Consider the following 17,481-nt stretch of genomic DNA (forward strand, 5'->3'; position numbering starts at 1 on the left):
GACGTGAAGAAGCACGGAGGAACATCTGGAATAACTTCTGAAATGCCCGCTTTGCTGCCGCTGCTACTGCGCGATCGAGAATCTCCGGAGGGGAAGGCCCCACATCCTCGGCCTTGCCTATTGCCTGTTGCTGGGGCCGGGGTCGAAACGCTCAGCAGAGATGGTGCTCGGTGTTGGAGAGCTGGTCGGAGGCTCGAAGTTTTCGGACGGATTCAGGGTCGGACTGTGGTTGGATGCTTCTGGGATACTGCATCAGTAAGTTTGCGGTGCTGGAGGTATACCGTCTGCGTGAGATGATGGGACTTTCGAGAGACTTTGAGACTTTATTTACCGTGCCCATGGTCTGTTCTTTATCAAATTATGCTATTGTTTTGCACTGTTGTAACTATATGTTATAATTATGTGGTTTTTGTCAGTTTTTCAGTCTTGGTTTGTAATGTGTTTCTGTGATATCATTCTGGAAAAACATTGTATCATTTCTCAATGCATGCATTACTAAATGACAATAAAAGAGGACTGCGTGTCCTCATAATCCAATCTAATAATCTAATCCCAGTCTGAAAACAGGCCAACAGCCAGCTAAGTAAGGGCATCTCCAGTGATGAATTCAATATTTTATTCAACTGATATACAGGCTGAGCCTGTATGTATTTGCCTAACGTAGTCACCTTTGAGAAGGCCATGGTGAGTTACCTTCTTGAACTGCAGCAATCCTTGACGTCTGGGTGCTGTTAGGGAGAGTGTTCCAGGCCTTAGGCTCAGTGATGCTGGAGGAAGGGAGATACATTTCCAAGACAAGACGGTGTGTGGCTTGGAAGGCAACTTCCATGTTTCCATGCTTTTGTTTTAGGTAATTGAAGTGCTGGATTTGGAAGGTGCTGTCTGAGGAGTTTTGGTGAGATGCTCCAGTTGGAACAAACTGCTTCCACTGTGCTGCAGTGTGGTGTGGGTGGCATGCCGTTCAGAGAGCTGCTGAGTACCAGTGTTACTGGTAAGTGGCGGATGTTCCATCACGTGGACATGGAATCACATGACTTGGGCCTTGTAGATAGTGGACCGGTTTTGGGGAATTGGGATTCCTAGCCTCTGAATCCCAATCCACATTGGTATGGGGTTACTGCAGGTCAGTATCTGGTGAGCGAGTGCTGCTTTGTTGGAGGAACTGTCTAATCTGATTTCTAAAAAGGAACAAAGCCTTTGATTTTCTCCTTCACAACATACTTCAGAAATGTAAAACAAACGGAAGAGTCGGCGGTTATTTGCAGAAATATCATGTAATTCAGCACTCCCAGATCTACGCTGAATCATAGGATGTGACGTCTTTTTTCCGCTTACAATGAAGACAAGAAGCGGCTTCCCACGAGAGTTGAGGCTGACAGAACTGCTAGGCCAAGTCCTGTGTCTGCCAATCGATGACCTTATGGTGCAGGTGGCATTATTTGGAAACTCGTCTGTTTGGAAAAAGGCGCTGCTATTCCTGAGAAACTGCCATCCAAAAACCACTGGGTAACTGGAACTGATGGGAACCACAGGACAGGAAGAACTATTGAAGACTTATTTTATTAAACACACCAACGGTTTGCAAAGTTGTGCCTGCAGCCAGAACTGGGCTTTTCTACCTGGGTATTGAAAAACATTGCTGGCACTTAAACATTTTGTATTAACATACTGCAGCTTCTCTGGGAATAGCCCGTCTTAGAGACTGGGGAGGGTTTCCAAATCAAAAGAGCAGACAGGGCAGGAGTGGGGGACTGCCATATTGCTGCATGCCTAATTAATTACGCACGTCTTAAACGGGCCACTATCTTGTCAGAGCTCACCCTGCTCCTGGTGTCAGGAAGCTGTCAAATATCACAGGGAACTGGCACCAATTAAAAAGCCAGCTTGTGCCTCTTCGTGGGGTCTGGAGCAAGCAGAACTCCAGACTTGGGTGCCTTACTGGGGTTGCTGATGGAGAAGGTGTAAGGTGAGGAGAAAGGAGACTTCTCAGAGAAGACATGTGCTACAACGTCAGGAATGAAGCTCGGCTGCTAGTTAATGACCAGTCAAATTCAGGAAATCTTCTTGCAATTCCAGGTCCCTTCCTCCACGCCAGATCCCTGGCCCTCGTCACTGCAGAACAGCTCAATCACCAGCATCTTCTGACACCAGTATCCAGCACCACCGCAACCTCCCGGCACCCACCGCAACCTCCCAGCACCCACCGACTGCACTACAACCTCCCAGCACCCACTGCAACCTCCCAGCACCAACCGCAACCTCCCAGCACCCACCGACTGCACCGCAACCTCCCAGCACCCACCGACTGCACTGCAACCTCCCAGCACAGTGCTCTGTCATACCCCTCTCAGCAGTCCAGCACGGCAGCCACTTCCATCTCAATGAAAGAAAAAGACGGCATGTGACCAACAGCAACCAAACTGGGGAGAGATAAGCTGCCACACCTGACTCCCAGTGCAAATCTCCAATGTTACGGAGACCCTAGTCAGGGTCTGAAAGCACTAGGGTTAACGGTACCCACGTGGCGTGTCTTCCTTGACACATCCCTCGAATGACTTACCAGCTGAGGAAGGAACTCATTTTGGAACCATCGGAACAAAAACAGGTTACCTGAAAAATGTAGGCCTGTGGCATTCTTGGCAGGAACAGAAATAATATAGGTGTTGCCTTGAACTCTCAAGCTATCAACAAGACTGCAGGTCTTTTTATTGAAGCAAGGTTGCATATATTTTTTAAAAATCTATGAAATGCCCCAGAGGTGGATACATGAAAATATGCATTTTATGTTCTGTGCACATTCCAGAACACACGTTTCTGACTCATTACATGGGGTTGATAAGCAGTACATTTCCATTCTTCTCACTACCATTGCTAGGAAACAATCTTCAGGTACAAGTACAAATTGACAGCAGTCCATTGTTAGCTTTACAAACTTGTATTGTGTGACAAAACATTTCGGTCCCGCCCTATCTGAACCAATGCTATTCATTATTGAGAGTGCAATGCTGAACCACTTCATGACCTGGGGCTGGGGGGACAGTGGTAGGGAGGGCGAACAGGGTTGGGAGGATGTGGTTTGTTCCTGGAAGGCCACAGCCAATACTTAGCCTTCAACCAACACTGGAATGAACAATGTTAATCGGATGAGCCTTCTGCACACAAACTAGCTGCCATTAGACATAAACTGGAGAGGCTGCAGTGCGCTTCATGACAAGGAGGCTCTGAAAAGGAGCAAGTCCTCGTTTAAAAAAAATAAAAGTACATCTATCTCTTTGGAGCAGACCTGAGTGGAAGAACAGGGACGTGAGTGGTGTATGCAGGACTACCCTTTAGATGTGCCTTGGACTCACCTCCATTCCAGTTCTGCAGATTCTCAGGTCACTGGCATATGGGACCCAGAGGCTGCCTGATGAGCTGAGCATATGGGGTGGTTAGTGTGGGAGGTGCTGAAGTCCCTCAGCTGCTTTTTTCTCTCCCTCAGTGGATTTTGAGTGTTCCTTTGGCCAGGGATTCCCATGGGTCATTGGGAATATCACTGATTTTTCCAAGGCTTTAAGGAGATCTTAAATAGTTTCTTCCAGGTAATCTCTTGCCACTACATCCAAAAACTGGCCCTCATCTTGTGGGCCCTGACGCTGCTAGCTGAGTGTGACTGGAGGATTGACACCAAGATTGGTGAGAGAGAGAGAGAGAGTGAGAGAGTGAGAGAGAGAGAGAGAGAGAGAGAGAGAGAGGGAGTGAGAGAGTGAGAGAGGGTGAGTGAGAGTGAGAGAGAGAGTGAGAGAGTGAGAGAGTGAGAATGTGAGAGAGTGTGAGAGAATGAGAGTGTGAGAGAGAATGTGAGAGTGAGAGAGAATGTGAGAGTGAGAGAGTGAGAGAGAATGTGAGAGTGAGTGAGAGTGAGAGAGAGAGAGAGTGAGAGAGAGAGAGAGAGTGAGAGAGTGAGAGAATGTGGGAGTGTGAGAGAGTGAGAGAATGTGAGAGAGTGAGAGAGAGAGAGAGTGAGAGAATGTGAGAGTGAGAGAGTGAGAGAATGTGAGAGTGTGAGAGAGTGAGAGAGTAAGTGAGTGTGAGAGAGCGTGAGAGTCAGAGTGTGACAGTGAGTGTGATGTGAGAGTGAGAGAGAATGTGAGAGTGAGAGAGTGAGAGAGTGAGAGTGAGAGAGAGAGAGGGTGAGAGAGTGAGAGAATGTGGGAGTGTGAGAGAGTGAGAGAATGTGAGAGAGTGAGTGAAAGAGAGAGTGAGAGAGAGAGTGAGAGAATGTGAGAGTGAGAGAGAGAGAGTGAGAGAGTAAGTGAGTGTGAGAGAGCGTGAGAGTCAGAGTGTGACAGTGAGTGTGAAGAGAGTGAGAGAGAGATAGAGGGTGAGAGAGGGTGAGAGAGGGTGAGAGAGGGTGAGAGAGGGGGAGAGAGGGGGAGAGAGGGGGAGAGAGGGGGAGAGAGGGGGAGAGAGGGGGAGAGAGGGGGAGAGAGGGGGAGAGAGAGAGATAGAGAGAGATTGTAGGGTTGGTGTTAAACTGTAGCCAGAGAGATTGAGAAGAGGGCTAGGACAATGACACATCTTGCTTGACTGCAGCCTGCACTAGATCTATTTAAGAGAATGGGTTGCACACCAACATGCAGCAGAGACAAGATGGGAGTGTAGTTCCCGTGAGCAGCCAGATTTGAGAAGACTAGCCCATGGCTGAATGTGAAGAGTGGATGAAAGTCAACAGCTCATGGATATTGATTTTGCCACTAGCTTCGTTTACTCGAAGTTCCCGTGATGTGAAGCTGGTGTGGCAGTACAATTATGAGGTAAGTAGGGCCACAGTCTCACTGTGACCCAGATTCAATCCTGACCTCTGTTGCCAGCTCTGTGGAGTTTACGTGGTTTTACCCGGGGTGCTCTGCTTTCCTCCCAAAATCTCAAAGCCACACAGGTGAACAGGCTCACCGGCCATTGTAAATTTCCCCAGCGTATGTGGGTGGGAAGAGACTTGGAGGGGTGGGAGTTGATGGGTGCACAGGGAACTAAGTTGGAAAATAAAACTGATACAAATTCTGAGAGGACTGTCATGGACTTGGTGGGCCAAATGGCCACTTCCTACTTTGTGAAAAATGTATAGGCAATGTCCAACTTCTGTCTGTGAGGAGTGGGTCCATACTGTGAAAAATGTATAGGCAATGTCCAGTCTCTGTCTACGAGGAGTGGGTCCATACTGTGAAAAATGTATAGGCAATGTCCAGTCTCTGTCTACGAGGAGTGGGTCCATACTGTGAAAAATGTATAGGCAATGTCCAATCTCTGTCTACGAGGAGTGGGTCCATACTGTGAAAAATGTATAGGCAATGTCCAATCTCTGTCTATGAGGAGTGGGTCCATACTGTGATTCTGAGCCCCTGGGAGGAGGTGGTCGTGAGAAAAGTGGGAGAAACTTTTGGAGTTACCATGATTGATTCACGTCCTCATTAAGGCCATTAGCCACTAAACAAGAGCAATCCTGAAGCAAACCCATACTGGACTGTACATTCCAACTCTAATAACTATGGTAAAGACTTCTTGGGTGGAAACTAACCCTAGAACTGGATTGAGTCAAACCCCGTGAAACAGAAACTACATTATGGACCACAGACAGGTCTGACCCTGAGACTACACTACACCAGAAAGGTATTCTAGCTGGCAAATTGCTTCTGGTCCGTGCAAAAATAGGAGCCTGATGATAGAGGTCTATGTCACAACACTATAACTGCTGCCTTCAATCTCCAGGTGGCCATGACCCCCAATAACCTCAGCAGGTGGCTCCTCAGAACAGACAAACAGAAAACAAAACTTGTGTGGACAGGAAGGTCCTTGCATTGATGAGATCAAAATAGTTAAGTGTCACATACACCAGGGTACATTGAAATTTCTTGGTTATGTGAAGCTCACGGTAATTTGAAATACAACAGTAAATACAGTGGTGAGCACAGAACAGAACAGTGTAAAGCTAGCAATGCAAACAGCATGGGTGCAAAGAGAAATGCTAAAGTGATTGGCAGAAACTTGCAGCAGGTGACAACCCCAATATTGTTGTAGTAAAAAGTACAACTACAACTTTCTATGATCAATGAACAAAGCGATTCCAGCTGGCTTACTTTGCAGTTTCAATAATGGAAATGACCTGCAGTGTACATTAACAAACCTGGACCTGGCAGAGACAGAATCGAACCAGGATCCTCACCTGTGAGAATTGACTGGTCCACTCGCAGTGTTGTGGATTTGATGCTGATGATCCTGATGTCAGCGGGAACTTTATCACCAACTGAGAAAGAAGAAAGAAAAACACAATCAGACTAAGCCAACTGATCTGTTCCTCCGACTGGAGATTTACCTTGTGAGAGATCCATATGCCCCTCCCGATTAACAGTTGTGCCGTGCGTCATCAAAGATTTACACTCATCGTCATTCTGTATGCAGCTGAAACAGATGTGTCCACTCTCAACACAGCTGGATAGGTGGGGCACCAGCTACTCTCGAGTAGATCAACATCATCCAGGCAAAAGCCAGCCCATATACCCATCCACTAACCTAACCATTCCCTCCCTCCCTCCCCTCCCCGCCACTGGCGCAGTCACTGTAGAGTGCCCTGTCAACAATCACCTGGCTACTCCAACAGGACCCCCTAAAGCAGCAACCTCTATCACCAAGCAGACACCCTGGGCAACACACCATCTGTAGGTTTCAGTCCAAGTCACACAACATACTGATAATAAAATATATTGACGGTCCTTCACCATCAGGTCTAAAGCCTGGAATTCTCTCCCTGCGGGCTTGGGGAGTGCCTTCACTAGTGCAGCAGTGTTTGAGACGCTCACTGCCATCTTGGCGCATATCCTGAAGGATAAACAAATAAGATCAAGTCCCAATGGTTCACCTGTCATATTCCTCCACTTCCCGGCAGAATCTCCCTCAATGACCCTCAAGCCATTTCTCCTTGGAACAGCCATGCCTTTACTGGACTACTGGCATCTCATCAGATGGCAGCCCACTCAAACTTTTTCACCAAAATAAAATAATTGCAAGAATAATCTGTAGAATGCCTTTTCATTCTTACATTTACATGCCAACTGGAGTGCATCAGGACAGATAGCAATGGCTAAGGGGTCAGGTCCAGCCACTCCTGACCACTTCACTGTGCAGCTGAATGACTTGCCAATAATGTGCATAAACTCCATCTTATATGGGGTTGCACAAAGTGGCAGAAGGTAGCAGTTTACGCAAGGCTAAAGAATAAAAGATAACCAATTAGCAGTGCACTTAATGCCCAGTTCCCAAGAGGAAACATTTCATCGATGGAGTGGAGCTCCACATGAGCTGCACCAAATGGACACTAATAGTAAATTACCAAGTGTTCTCTTTTTCAACTTTACTGGCAAAAAAAAATCTTCAGGGTTTGCAAACCCTGCTCGTTTCTGCTCAAAAATGAAACGTGAATGACTATGGCCGGCTGATAGCAGGCACCCCTGAGATAACATCAGGGCTGGTGGACTCTATCAGACATGCAGATAGCCTACATTCATATATCACTTCTAACACATTTTCATGCCTGCTACATTTACTTCATGAAATCCGTACAGCAAATAATACACAAAAATAATTCAAGCTAATGAAAAGGTGAGTATACAGAGTTAATGTAAGCCATCAAAAGTAACACCATCTGGCTTACCTCAATCTCCACTGCACATTACTGTGACCCAAAAGGGATTTTGAAGTCAAAAGCAGGGAGATGGGCTCTCAGTAAAGGTGACGGTCAGTAACCCTTGGCTTTAGGATAGATCCTAGTTTGCTGTGGCAGAGGTTACTGCACAGTGAGAGGGAGAGGGATAGATGCACGAAACCTTATTGGCGGAGGACTTTATGGCAGGAATCAATTCCATTGCCCTGCTTGTTTCCAACGGCTGTACAGATTGTTCCTTATCCCTGTGGCCCCCATTACCTCTTCTCTTTCCCCTCCCCCTCTCTCAAACTGTTCGTCACCTATTCCTTCCTTGCTCTGGATCTTCTCCCCCTCCAGCTATTCCATGGTCAACTGACCTCTCCTATCAGATCCACCAATTTCACCCCTTTGCCTCTTTCGCTTATTACATCTCCCCCACCTGCCCACCTTCTCCCCTCGCCTGGAGTCACCCGTCTCACGCCAGCTCATGCTCCCCTTTATTATTCTGGCCTCTGGCCCCTTCCTTTCCAGTCCTGATGAAGGGACTCGGCCTGAACCATTGACAGTTTGTTTCCCTCCATAGGTGCTCAATTCCTCCAGCATTTAGTGTCTGTTGCACTGCAGCCTATGTTTCCTGTCAGTTTGTGTTACCTTTCCTACCTGCATCCTGTTAACTATCGAAGTTAGTACAGAAATAGTTTTGAGTTACTGGGAGAAAGGCTAGATCACTCTGGACCAGCTATGGGATCTGTGGTTGCCTCCACGTAATTACTTCAAAGTCCAGCTCTCAGACCCTCCTCCCCCAGAAGGTACAGGTGAGGCAGAGAACTCAAGCAAGGATGGGCATGTCCTGCAGTTCGGTCCTGGATCAGCACAGTGGCCTTCAAAGCCCAGCTGGAATAATGACCTTTGGCCACCCCACTCCCTTGAACAGAGATACACCAGCCTTCACTGGAATAACCTTGAGGGTTGGACAGAGTGCAGCCAGCCCCTCTCCTCAGGGAGTCCCTGTTCCATTATCGAAGTCCACACTGACCAATCAGTCAACGGCATCCGAGACCCTCACATCTGGGGCTTGCATTCTTTGTCTCACTACCACTAAGGTGGTGGTACAGGAGCCTAAAGGCCCACACTCGATCATTCCGAAACAGCTTCTTCCACTCCACCATCAGATTTCTGAACTGTTCACAAATCTGATTATTCCTTTTCAGTTGCACTATTTAGTTTGTAATTTATAGTAATTTTACTTCATAAAAGATGGTGATTATAAGCCTGATTCTGACTTTATCGGCAGATGTAGGCGAAGCCCAGGGCATTAAGAGGGCTGGGTGATGTGCCACTGGTCAGTGTGAAGAACAGCGGTGAGCAAGCGCAGATACAGGTGGAACAGTGACGGAAATCCCTGGTCTGGGCAAGCCCAGATACAGACAGAGCAGTGAGGGTAACCCCTGGTCAGGGCGAGCCCAGATACAGACAGAGCAGTGAGGGTAACCCCTGGTCAGGGCGAGCCCAGATACAGACAGAGCAGTGAGGGTAACCCCTGGTCAGGGCGAGCCCAGATACAGACAGAGCAGTGAGGGTAACCCCTGGTCAGGGCGAGCCCAGATACAGACAGAGCAGTGAGGGTAACCCCTGGTCAGGGCGAGCCCAGATACAGACAGAGCAGTGAGGGCAATCCCTGGTCAGGGCAAGCCCAGATACAGACAGAGCAGTGAGGGTAACCCCTGGTCAGGGCGAGCCCAGATACAGACAGAGCAGTGAGGGCAATCCCTGGTCAGGTCGAGCACAGATACAGATGGAACAGTGACGGAAATCACTGGTCAGGGGCAAGCCCAGGTACAGACAGAGCAGTGACGGAAATCCCTGGTCAGGGCGAGCCCAGATACAGACAGAGCAGTGAGGGCAATCCCTGGTCAGGGCAAGCCCAGATACAGACAGAGCAGTGAGGGTAACCCCTGGTCAGGGCGAGCCCAGATACAGACAGAGCAGTGAGGGCAATCCCTGGTCAGGGCAAGCCCAGATACAGACAGAGCAGTGAGGGTAACCCCTGGTCAGGGCGAGCCCAGATACAGACAGAGCAGTGAGGGTAACCCCTGGTCAGGGCGAGCCCAGATACAGACAGAGTAGTGAGGGCAATCCCTGGTCAGGTCGAGCACAGATACAGATGGAACAGTGACGGAAATCACTGGTCAGGGGCAAGCCCAGGTACAGACAGAGCAGTGACGGAAATCCCTGGTCAGGGCGAGCCCAGATACAGGCGGAACAGTGATGGAAATCCCTGGTCTGGGCAAGCCCAGATACAGACAGAGCAGTGATGGAAATCCCTGGTCAGGGCGAGCCCAGATACAGGCAGAACAGTGATGGAAATCCCTGGTCAGGGGCAAGCCCAGATGCAGGTGGAACAGAGAGGGGAATCACCGGACTGCTTGTCAGATCAGGGTCGGGCTGATTGCTGCCTTGCAGGCTCAGGGTTGAGAGATTTTGGATAGGGTGTGGGATCTGAAGGCTGAGAGGTGGAAAGAGATGGGCGTGATCTCACTGAGTGCAGGGAGGAGGGGTATTGGTGGTAGGGTGAAAGAATGGGAAGGATGCAGGATGGGGAACAGTCAGAGGCCCCGGAAAATCACAGTTATGTGCAGAGATGCCACTGCTGCTGTCAGTGCCCAGTGACATGTGTCTCAGATCCATGTGGAAGATCTTCCCATCATTGTCATTTTCTTCTTACACCACATAAAGAGCTTTCAGCCCATCTGTCTATGCTGACTCACGATACAATCCCACTCCATGCAACTTGCCCATTGAAACGTCACTGATCCTCCTGCCGCTGGGGGAATTTGAAAGTGTAGGTGGGTGGGAAAGAGCAGATACATGCAAACATGACTGGTTCTTACAAATTTGATACAATCACCTGAGCAGCTGAAGAAATTAATTTCCATCTACATTGGAGTATTACATAAATGCAAAGTTGTTGTAAATGAATGGGACCCAAGCTAATCAGAATGGCCGGTTCTGGGAACTTCACTAAGACACTTAACACAAGATAGCCTCTCTGATAGAGGTCATTTATTTTTCTGCAGCCTTCCTCTTTCTGTAATATCACATTCACATTTCCCCATCTCACTGTCTGAGTGAGGCTCCGTTACAAACAGGAGAAAATGTGCAGATGCTGGAAATCCCAAGTAACACACACAAAGTGCTGGAGGAACGCCCACAGGCCAGGCTATGGAAAAGAGCAAAGGGTCGACGTTTCAGGCCGAGACCCTTTCATCAGGCTCAGTTGCTGCTGGCTATGTAACACCACGCCAATTTCGTGTCGGGTCGTTACGGCTGAAGGAGAAAGAGGCGCCTTTCACTCTGGCTGCCCATGCTGAACCACGAACAGCATGCCAACTGGCTGAGTTCTCTACCACTCACAACACAGACCTCTTGCCAAGTACATGAATACACACATTTTCTCTTTGGAAACTTGTTTTAACACAACAAGCAATGCTTAATGCAAGTGAGGTTTCCTATCACAGTAGGTTCGAAGGATGGAATTCAGCCTGCAAAATCTAAATCATGCATTGTTCTCCTGAAGCAGGTCAGTAAACCCCTCATTACTCATCAACCAGCTAACTATGCCAACATCTCACTTCCTTGATCTTTAATCACTTTGGATTGAAATTCCTATAAACAGAGAACAAATAGCCACTGTGTGGTAATATAATGTTTCGTGGAGCAGTACAGGCTGCAGGCCCGAAGGAGTTGATTCTGTGATTTAAACACAAGCGTTGTTTTTAAATGGAGTGATCAACCACCAGCGAGGTGGTAGAGAACCCAGGTAATCTGGCACTGCAACAGGGCTGTCCCTGCAATAATCCACACTCCATGGTTTCCTTGGCAGCAAGCAGGCAAACCAATTGTGGAGACTCAATGTGTACGTAACCTTGGAGTTAGCCAAACCCAAAGAGCAGTGAGCAACGTGGGAGGCTGTGCCCAGCAAGGCATCTCTCCCTGCCTTTCTCCCATGGACAACAGGCTAGCTAGAAGCTGCTCAGCTGGTTTGGACACAAATACCAACTGTTCGTCCCACCCTTGATTTTGATGCTATAGAATTCTGCTTGTTTACATTGGGAGGAGGATTCCACCCTTAGGGATAAACAATTACACAGCTTCTGTGGCTAGAAAACCACTTTCAAGACTAGTTTCTGGCTGTGAAGGTTTCCTTGGTGACAGAGAAGTTTGCGCCAACCAGCAAAGGACAAACTGGATCAAAGGTTTGTCTGAAACAGTGGGGGAAACTCTTGGGGTAATCGGTAAGCACTATTTCACGAGCACCGCGCCAGATAACAAAAAAAAGCCCAGCCCTTCCACCCCGCACTGCAGCTCTGTGGGACATTGCCTGTCCCACCACCACCATACAACACATCCCCCCCCTCCCTGTGGTTTCCCCAGGAGGCAGTGAACCAGAGGTGGCAGCAAGTGGAGAAAGTATCTTTCATGGTCTCAGAGTACTGCATTAGACTCCTGCAGCATTAAGGAAACAACATATTTGTGGGTATAGACTGCAGAAAGCATCTTCAGGTTGAAACTCTGTGTGCCAGCTTGGTGTCTTGCAGTTAAACTGACACATAGCTAGGGTCCAAAAGTGTTAGATCATGCTCCCATTATATATTTTTTTAAACTGGCCCAATCCGATCATTTTCAGGGGTTGGTCAATCAAGAAACGTATGGTCACCAGTCCTGATGAAGGGTGTTGGCCTGAAACGTTGACTGTACTCTTTTCCATACATACTGCCTGGCCTACTGAGTTCACGAGCATTTTGTGTGTGTTGCTCGGATTTCCAGCATCTGCGGATTTTCTTGTGTTTGTGGTGACCATTACCAGCCTTTAAATCACACCACCGCAGTTTGTGGGAGTGAACCTCTCCCAGCCTCTGCAAACCAGGGTCATCCAATGATATACTACCCTCAAGGACAGCCCTGGGATAATGGTGAACAACACAGTGAACTCACATTGACAGCCCTGGGATAATGGCGAACAGCACAGTGAGCTCACGTTGACAGCCCCAGGATAATGGTGAACAGCACAGTGAGCTCACGTTGACAGCCCTGGGATAATGGTGAACAGCACAGTGAACTCACATTGACAGCCCCAGGATAATGGTGAACAGCACAGTGAGCTCACGTTGACAGCCCTGGGATAATGGCGAACAGCACAGTGAGCTCACATTGACAGCCCTTGGATAATGGTGAACAGCACAGGAAACAATGTATTTCAGGTGATATTTGTTCAGTCAAGGACATCTCATAGTTCTTTTCAATACAGTAGCCATAAAGTAGATAATGTTGTTTTAGCACCCCATCCAAGACGGATCGAGTCTCAGACTGATCTACGTGACCCATTTTACTGTCATTTATGCAACACACACAAAATGCTGGTGGAACGCAGCTGGCCATACAGCCTGGCGAAGGCACTCCTGAAAAAGTTCAAAATTCAAAACCAACTCAGGTTTGTGACTAACAGATGAAGAATGTCCTTACTTTGAAACTGAGTGTCTCCCGTGACAGCCCCATTGCAAACCACAGGAAGGTATGCAGAGAAACAGTCGGTATTGACCATATTCACTCACTAAAATAAACCAGTGACCACTGGTTTAACAAGCAGGATACAATGGACAATAACCTGCCCTGTTACGTTGAGCCACCTGCAGATAACAATGGAAGCCACGTATTCTTTTTCTCCCAGACTCACCCAGTTGGGTGTTATGTTTGCAGAATCGACTCCACATGTTCACCTACCCTGTGCGGGGTTCCCTGTCGTCATGGAAACGCTACTCGCTTACGTTCTGCTGCACACTAGCATTTGTCTAAAGATGCAACAGCACCAACATTAGCTCAGGTTTTATAGTCACTGTCCCAAACAGACATGCCAGCTTCTTCTGCACTTCAGTACCCGTGACAATAATAAACCAATTCAAAAACATGAGACTCGGCAGACGCTGCAAATCTTGAGCAACACACAAAAAAGTGCTGGAGGAACTCTACATGTCAGGCAGTATTTATGGACTGGAATAAACTGTTGTAAGCCAAGACCATTCATGGCTCCTGACGAGAAGTTTCGGTCCGAAACGTCGACTGTCTATTCTCCTCCATAGTCTGTCTGACCGGTTGAGTTCCTCCAGTACTAGCTGTGTGTTGCCCAGCCTCAGACCCAACTTGGCGACATACTGTGTGGTCAGGGGAAGCAATATTCCATCAGACTGAGCACCAGACCCAGACTGAGAGGGTCCACTGCCACTGACTATTTCAAATCACCCTTCTGGAAGTAGTGCTAGCCAATCCAACTTTCGTGGCAAAATTACAGCATGCCCTGGCAAGCTGAGGGTACCACTGTGACCACAGTGGTCATCAACAGCCTGCGGCCTTCCATCAGCGGCACTCGGACTTTTAGAGAAGCTCTTGGGGGGTGGGGGGGGGTTACTGTTACTGATTTTACACATTTTAATGACACAAGGCAGGACTGAGAAATTACTGGGCTAAAGCTTCATACTTTCACTCAGTCACCTCCAACTGTTCAAGACCCGGTGTCTTAGGATCATGGTGCTCTCCGTCAACCAATGCCTGAGGCATTGACCTTCCATTCCTCACCACACCCACACAGAGACCCAATCAGTGCCCCAGTCCTCTGTACTGCTGTAGACCCCAGTCTCCATACTTTATCAACTGACTCAACCTCAGGCCCCAGCCAGTCCTACAGCCACCAGACTAGAATCTCCGGGCTGTAATCCTCCACCATAATCCAGATCAGAAAGCAGTCTCCACCCAGGCTACTGTACATGAACCTATGCAGTGAATGTCAACAAGATTTACAGGATGCATGAATGAACACGTTGAATTCATTTACCAAACACAATGATACATTGATTGCCAACCTTTCCAATGAATTGTTGATAACCAGGTATGGGCAGTAGGCATCCTCACTTCCTCCCCCTTGGCCAGGTTACCAGGTTGATTGACTGCCAACATTTCCAATGAATTGTTGATAATCAGGTGTGACGGGTAGCTGTCTCTTTTCTCCTCACTTCCTCTTCCTCAGCCAGGTTACCAGTTTGAGTATTCCACAGACCTTTTATTGCATCTTTTCAGACCAGAAACTCGGGACATCACTCCCATTTACTCCCGGACCTCAGACCTAGAAAACCACACTGCTAAAAATACTGAACTGCAGACAAAAGATCTTTTTTCTCCAGCAGTACAATGGAAAAAGAGGCCCTTCCATTCTACCCAAAGGAGAGACTCCCTTCCCATCTTACAATGTGCAAGTGGATGGTGCAGAATCTTGCACAGACCAATGGTCCCAGGCTCCAGAACTGGGCCACCTAAGGCGGGAATATTTTGGGTCGGGTCGGGTCGGGTCAGGTCAGTGCGATACTTGTTCCTCTGGGGTGGAGGTTGAAGAGCAGTGGAGGGCAACCTTTACTCTGTCCTTCACCTAAGCAAAGGGAGGCAACTTTGCAAAAGGCCCAAGAGCCTGGAGTAGGGTTGATGGCAGATGCAAGGATGGCTATATGTAGGCAGAGTAAAAAACACAACTGTTTAATCACAATATTGGGATTACAGTAATATTGTAATAAATCTAAACCATTGTCTATTATTTTATAAGCCTTCAGTGAAATTTCCAATTAACTATAATACGTACTTTGTGAATCAACACTTGAGCACTTTCTGTAATTAGTGTTGTGTAGTTATATAATTACTGGATTGATTGCATTAAATGTGCAGAATAAAGTCAACAGCTTCCAGACGTTACAATATTTGTTTTATCTTCTTGTTATGTTGATTCATCAATTCAGGATGCGTATTGTTTACCTGAGAGGGCTCGGGAAGGAAAGAACATCCTTCCTTTAGGCATTGAAAGAAGGTGAGAGGAATACACTGTGCACCCATCTGACAAGCCTAAATGCCGCAGAACACAGGACTTTGGGCATGTAGAGAAAAGTAACAAAAAATAATTCTGGGATGCTGGAAATCTGAAAAAAAAAATCAGAAACACTGGAAAAATTCAGGTCAGCAGCATCTACGGGAAGACAAACAGCGAGTGTCTCAGGTTGAGGACCTTTTGTCAGAACCTGCTGAGATTTTCCAGCATTGACCGTTTTTCATTTTTGACGTGAAGTGCTTACCAACGTTGATAAAGTCTGACCCCGTGAGAAATTGGACCTGGCTTCCATTCACACTGATCCCAAAATCATTGTGCCATCTTACTTGTACATGAAATGGGGTCTTCAATGTGCACAATGCATACTTGGCAGAAATGAAACCAAAAGACTACTCTTTACAAACTGCGCTAGCGACAAGCTTAGCTCATGTACTGTACACTGAAAACAGGTGCAATCCAATTTCAGGGAAGTTCTCAATGCTCAGCAAGGTCCACCTTTCACAGACGCGCTCTGCAGATGCAGCAGAGGCCTGGGTCAGGTGCAAGAAGGTCCTGAGGTCCTAGTGCACAAGGAACATTCCTGCCTGGATAGGGATTTTGGCAGGAAAAGTGCTTTTTCAAGCCAAGATCTTGGAGGCACAATGAACTCCTGTCACATCTCATGGGCCTCTGCCTCAGAATACGCTGTGCAAACATTGTGTTTCACTTTGAGTGCAGTTGTCAGGTATATAGAACCAGGAGAACTTTGGCTGAGTTGGGTCAGCTGAAAATCAGTGAGAGAACAACAGCCTCTGAGCCAGAAGGGAACACCTCAAGAGGGTTTGGATCAGCTGTTAAACACAGGGCACATCGATTTTCTCAGGGAAAAAGTTCCAGGGTCCAATCTGAAGAGAAGCTTAGAACAATATGCATGTCAAACACACTAAACAAATTATTGGGCGATTTGTCTAACTGCTCTTTACAGGATTTGGCTGTGGAAGGGCAGGGCAATGGCCACTCAACCCACAACCCATATACTGCATGTGCTATCATTATGGAAATAGTAGAACTATGCAAGATTCCAACAGGCTAGGTGTGTGACACACCTACCCACCACCAACACCCTGCTCAGGATCCCAGTGAGTTAAATCCCAACAAAATGATTACCCACGAGACAAAGTAACAGCTCTAAGAGAATCCATCTCAAGCTTTTAGTTCTGATTTGCCAGCAGAAGTAAATGGCATATTCCTTCACACATTCTAACTGCTTTACAGATTCATTAAACTTGGGGTCACCCAAGACAATACATCCAGTAATGGAGTAATGGATATTCAGTTAGCTCACGGGTCGAGTCACTGACAGAGCTCTCTTACCTGCAATTTCGACGATGTCTCCAGGCACAATGTCTCGAGCCTTGATTCTCTGTACGGCCTTCCTGTCCATCCGATACACCTTGCCCATCTCGGGTTCATACTCTTTGAGAGCCTCGATGGCGTTCTCCGCATTCCTTTCCTGCAAATGGGGACAATGTGTTCACTGGCAGCTAGCAGCACAGGTTAATGGACTGTATCTGCACTGTGCTCACTGTACACTGCCCGCCAGGCTACTATCTTTGCAACCCAGGTCACTTTTGAAGACAGTTAAAAGTCCAGCACACTAAGCTCACACAAAAACCTCACTGGATAAGGGCCTCAGACCCTTTCTTAAAGGGCGTTATGGAATCATCAATCATTCAGTGTGACAGCTTTTACGGCGAGCAAGGTGCTCCTGAAATTTCTACTATTATATGAGCTTTCTTTTTACCTCTCCATCTAGTCTATCATGCCTTTATTTCAGTTCTTTAAAAACTATCATTTCTTTTCCTACAGTCCAACCTGTGGCTTCTCCTTTCCGGAAATCACA

At 47.5% G+C, this 17,481-nt stretch overlaps 1 protein-coding gene across 2 annotated transcripts in view; it reads right to left on the reverse strand.

Moving 5' to 3' along the window:
- Window positions 1-17,481, reverse strand: part of LOC140193231 (sarcoplasmic/endoplasmic reticulum calcium ATPase 1-like) — a 199,933-nt gene that overhangs the window by 100,684 nt on the left and 81,768 nt on the right. For both annotated transcript variants that reach the window (XM_072250625.1, XM_072250624.1), the window contains exons 5-6: window positions 16,953-17,091; window positions 6,203-6,283 (exon numbers count right to left, since the gene is read on the reverse strand). In XM_072250625.1, the coding sequence (XP_072106726.1) occupies window positions 6,203-6,283; window positions 16,953-17,091 (220 nt within the window). The remainder of the gene's footprint in view (window positions 1-6,202; window positions 6,284-16,952; window positions 17,092-17,481) is intronic.

This window comes from Mobula birostris, unplaced genomic scaffold, assembly GCF_030028105.1.
Source record: "Mobula birostris isolate sMobBir1 unplaced genomic scaffold, sMobBir1.hap1 scaffold_460, whole genome shotgun sequence".
Taxonomy (NCBI): Eukaryota; Metazoa; Chordata; class Chondrichthyes; order Myliobatiformes; family Myliobatidae; genus Mobula; species Mobula birostris.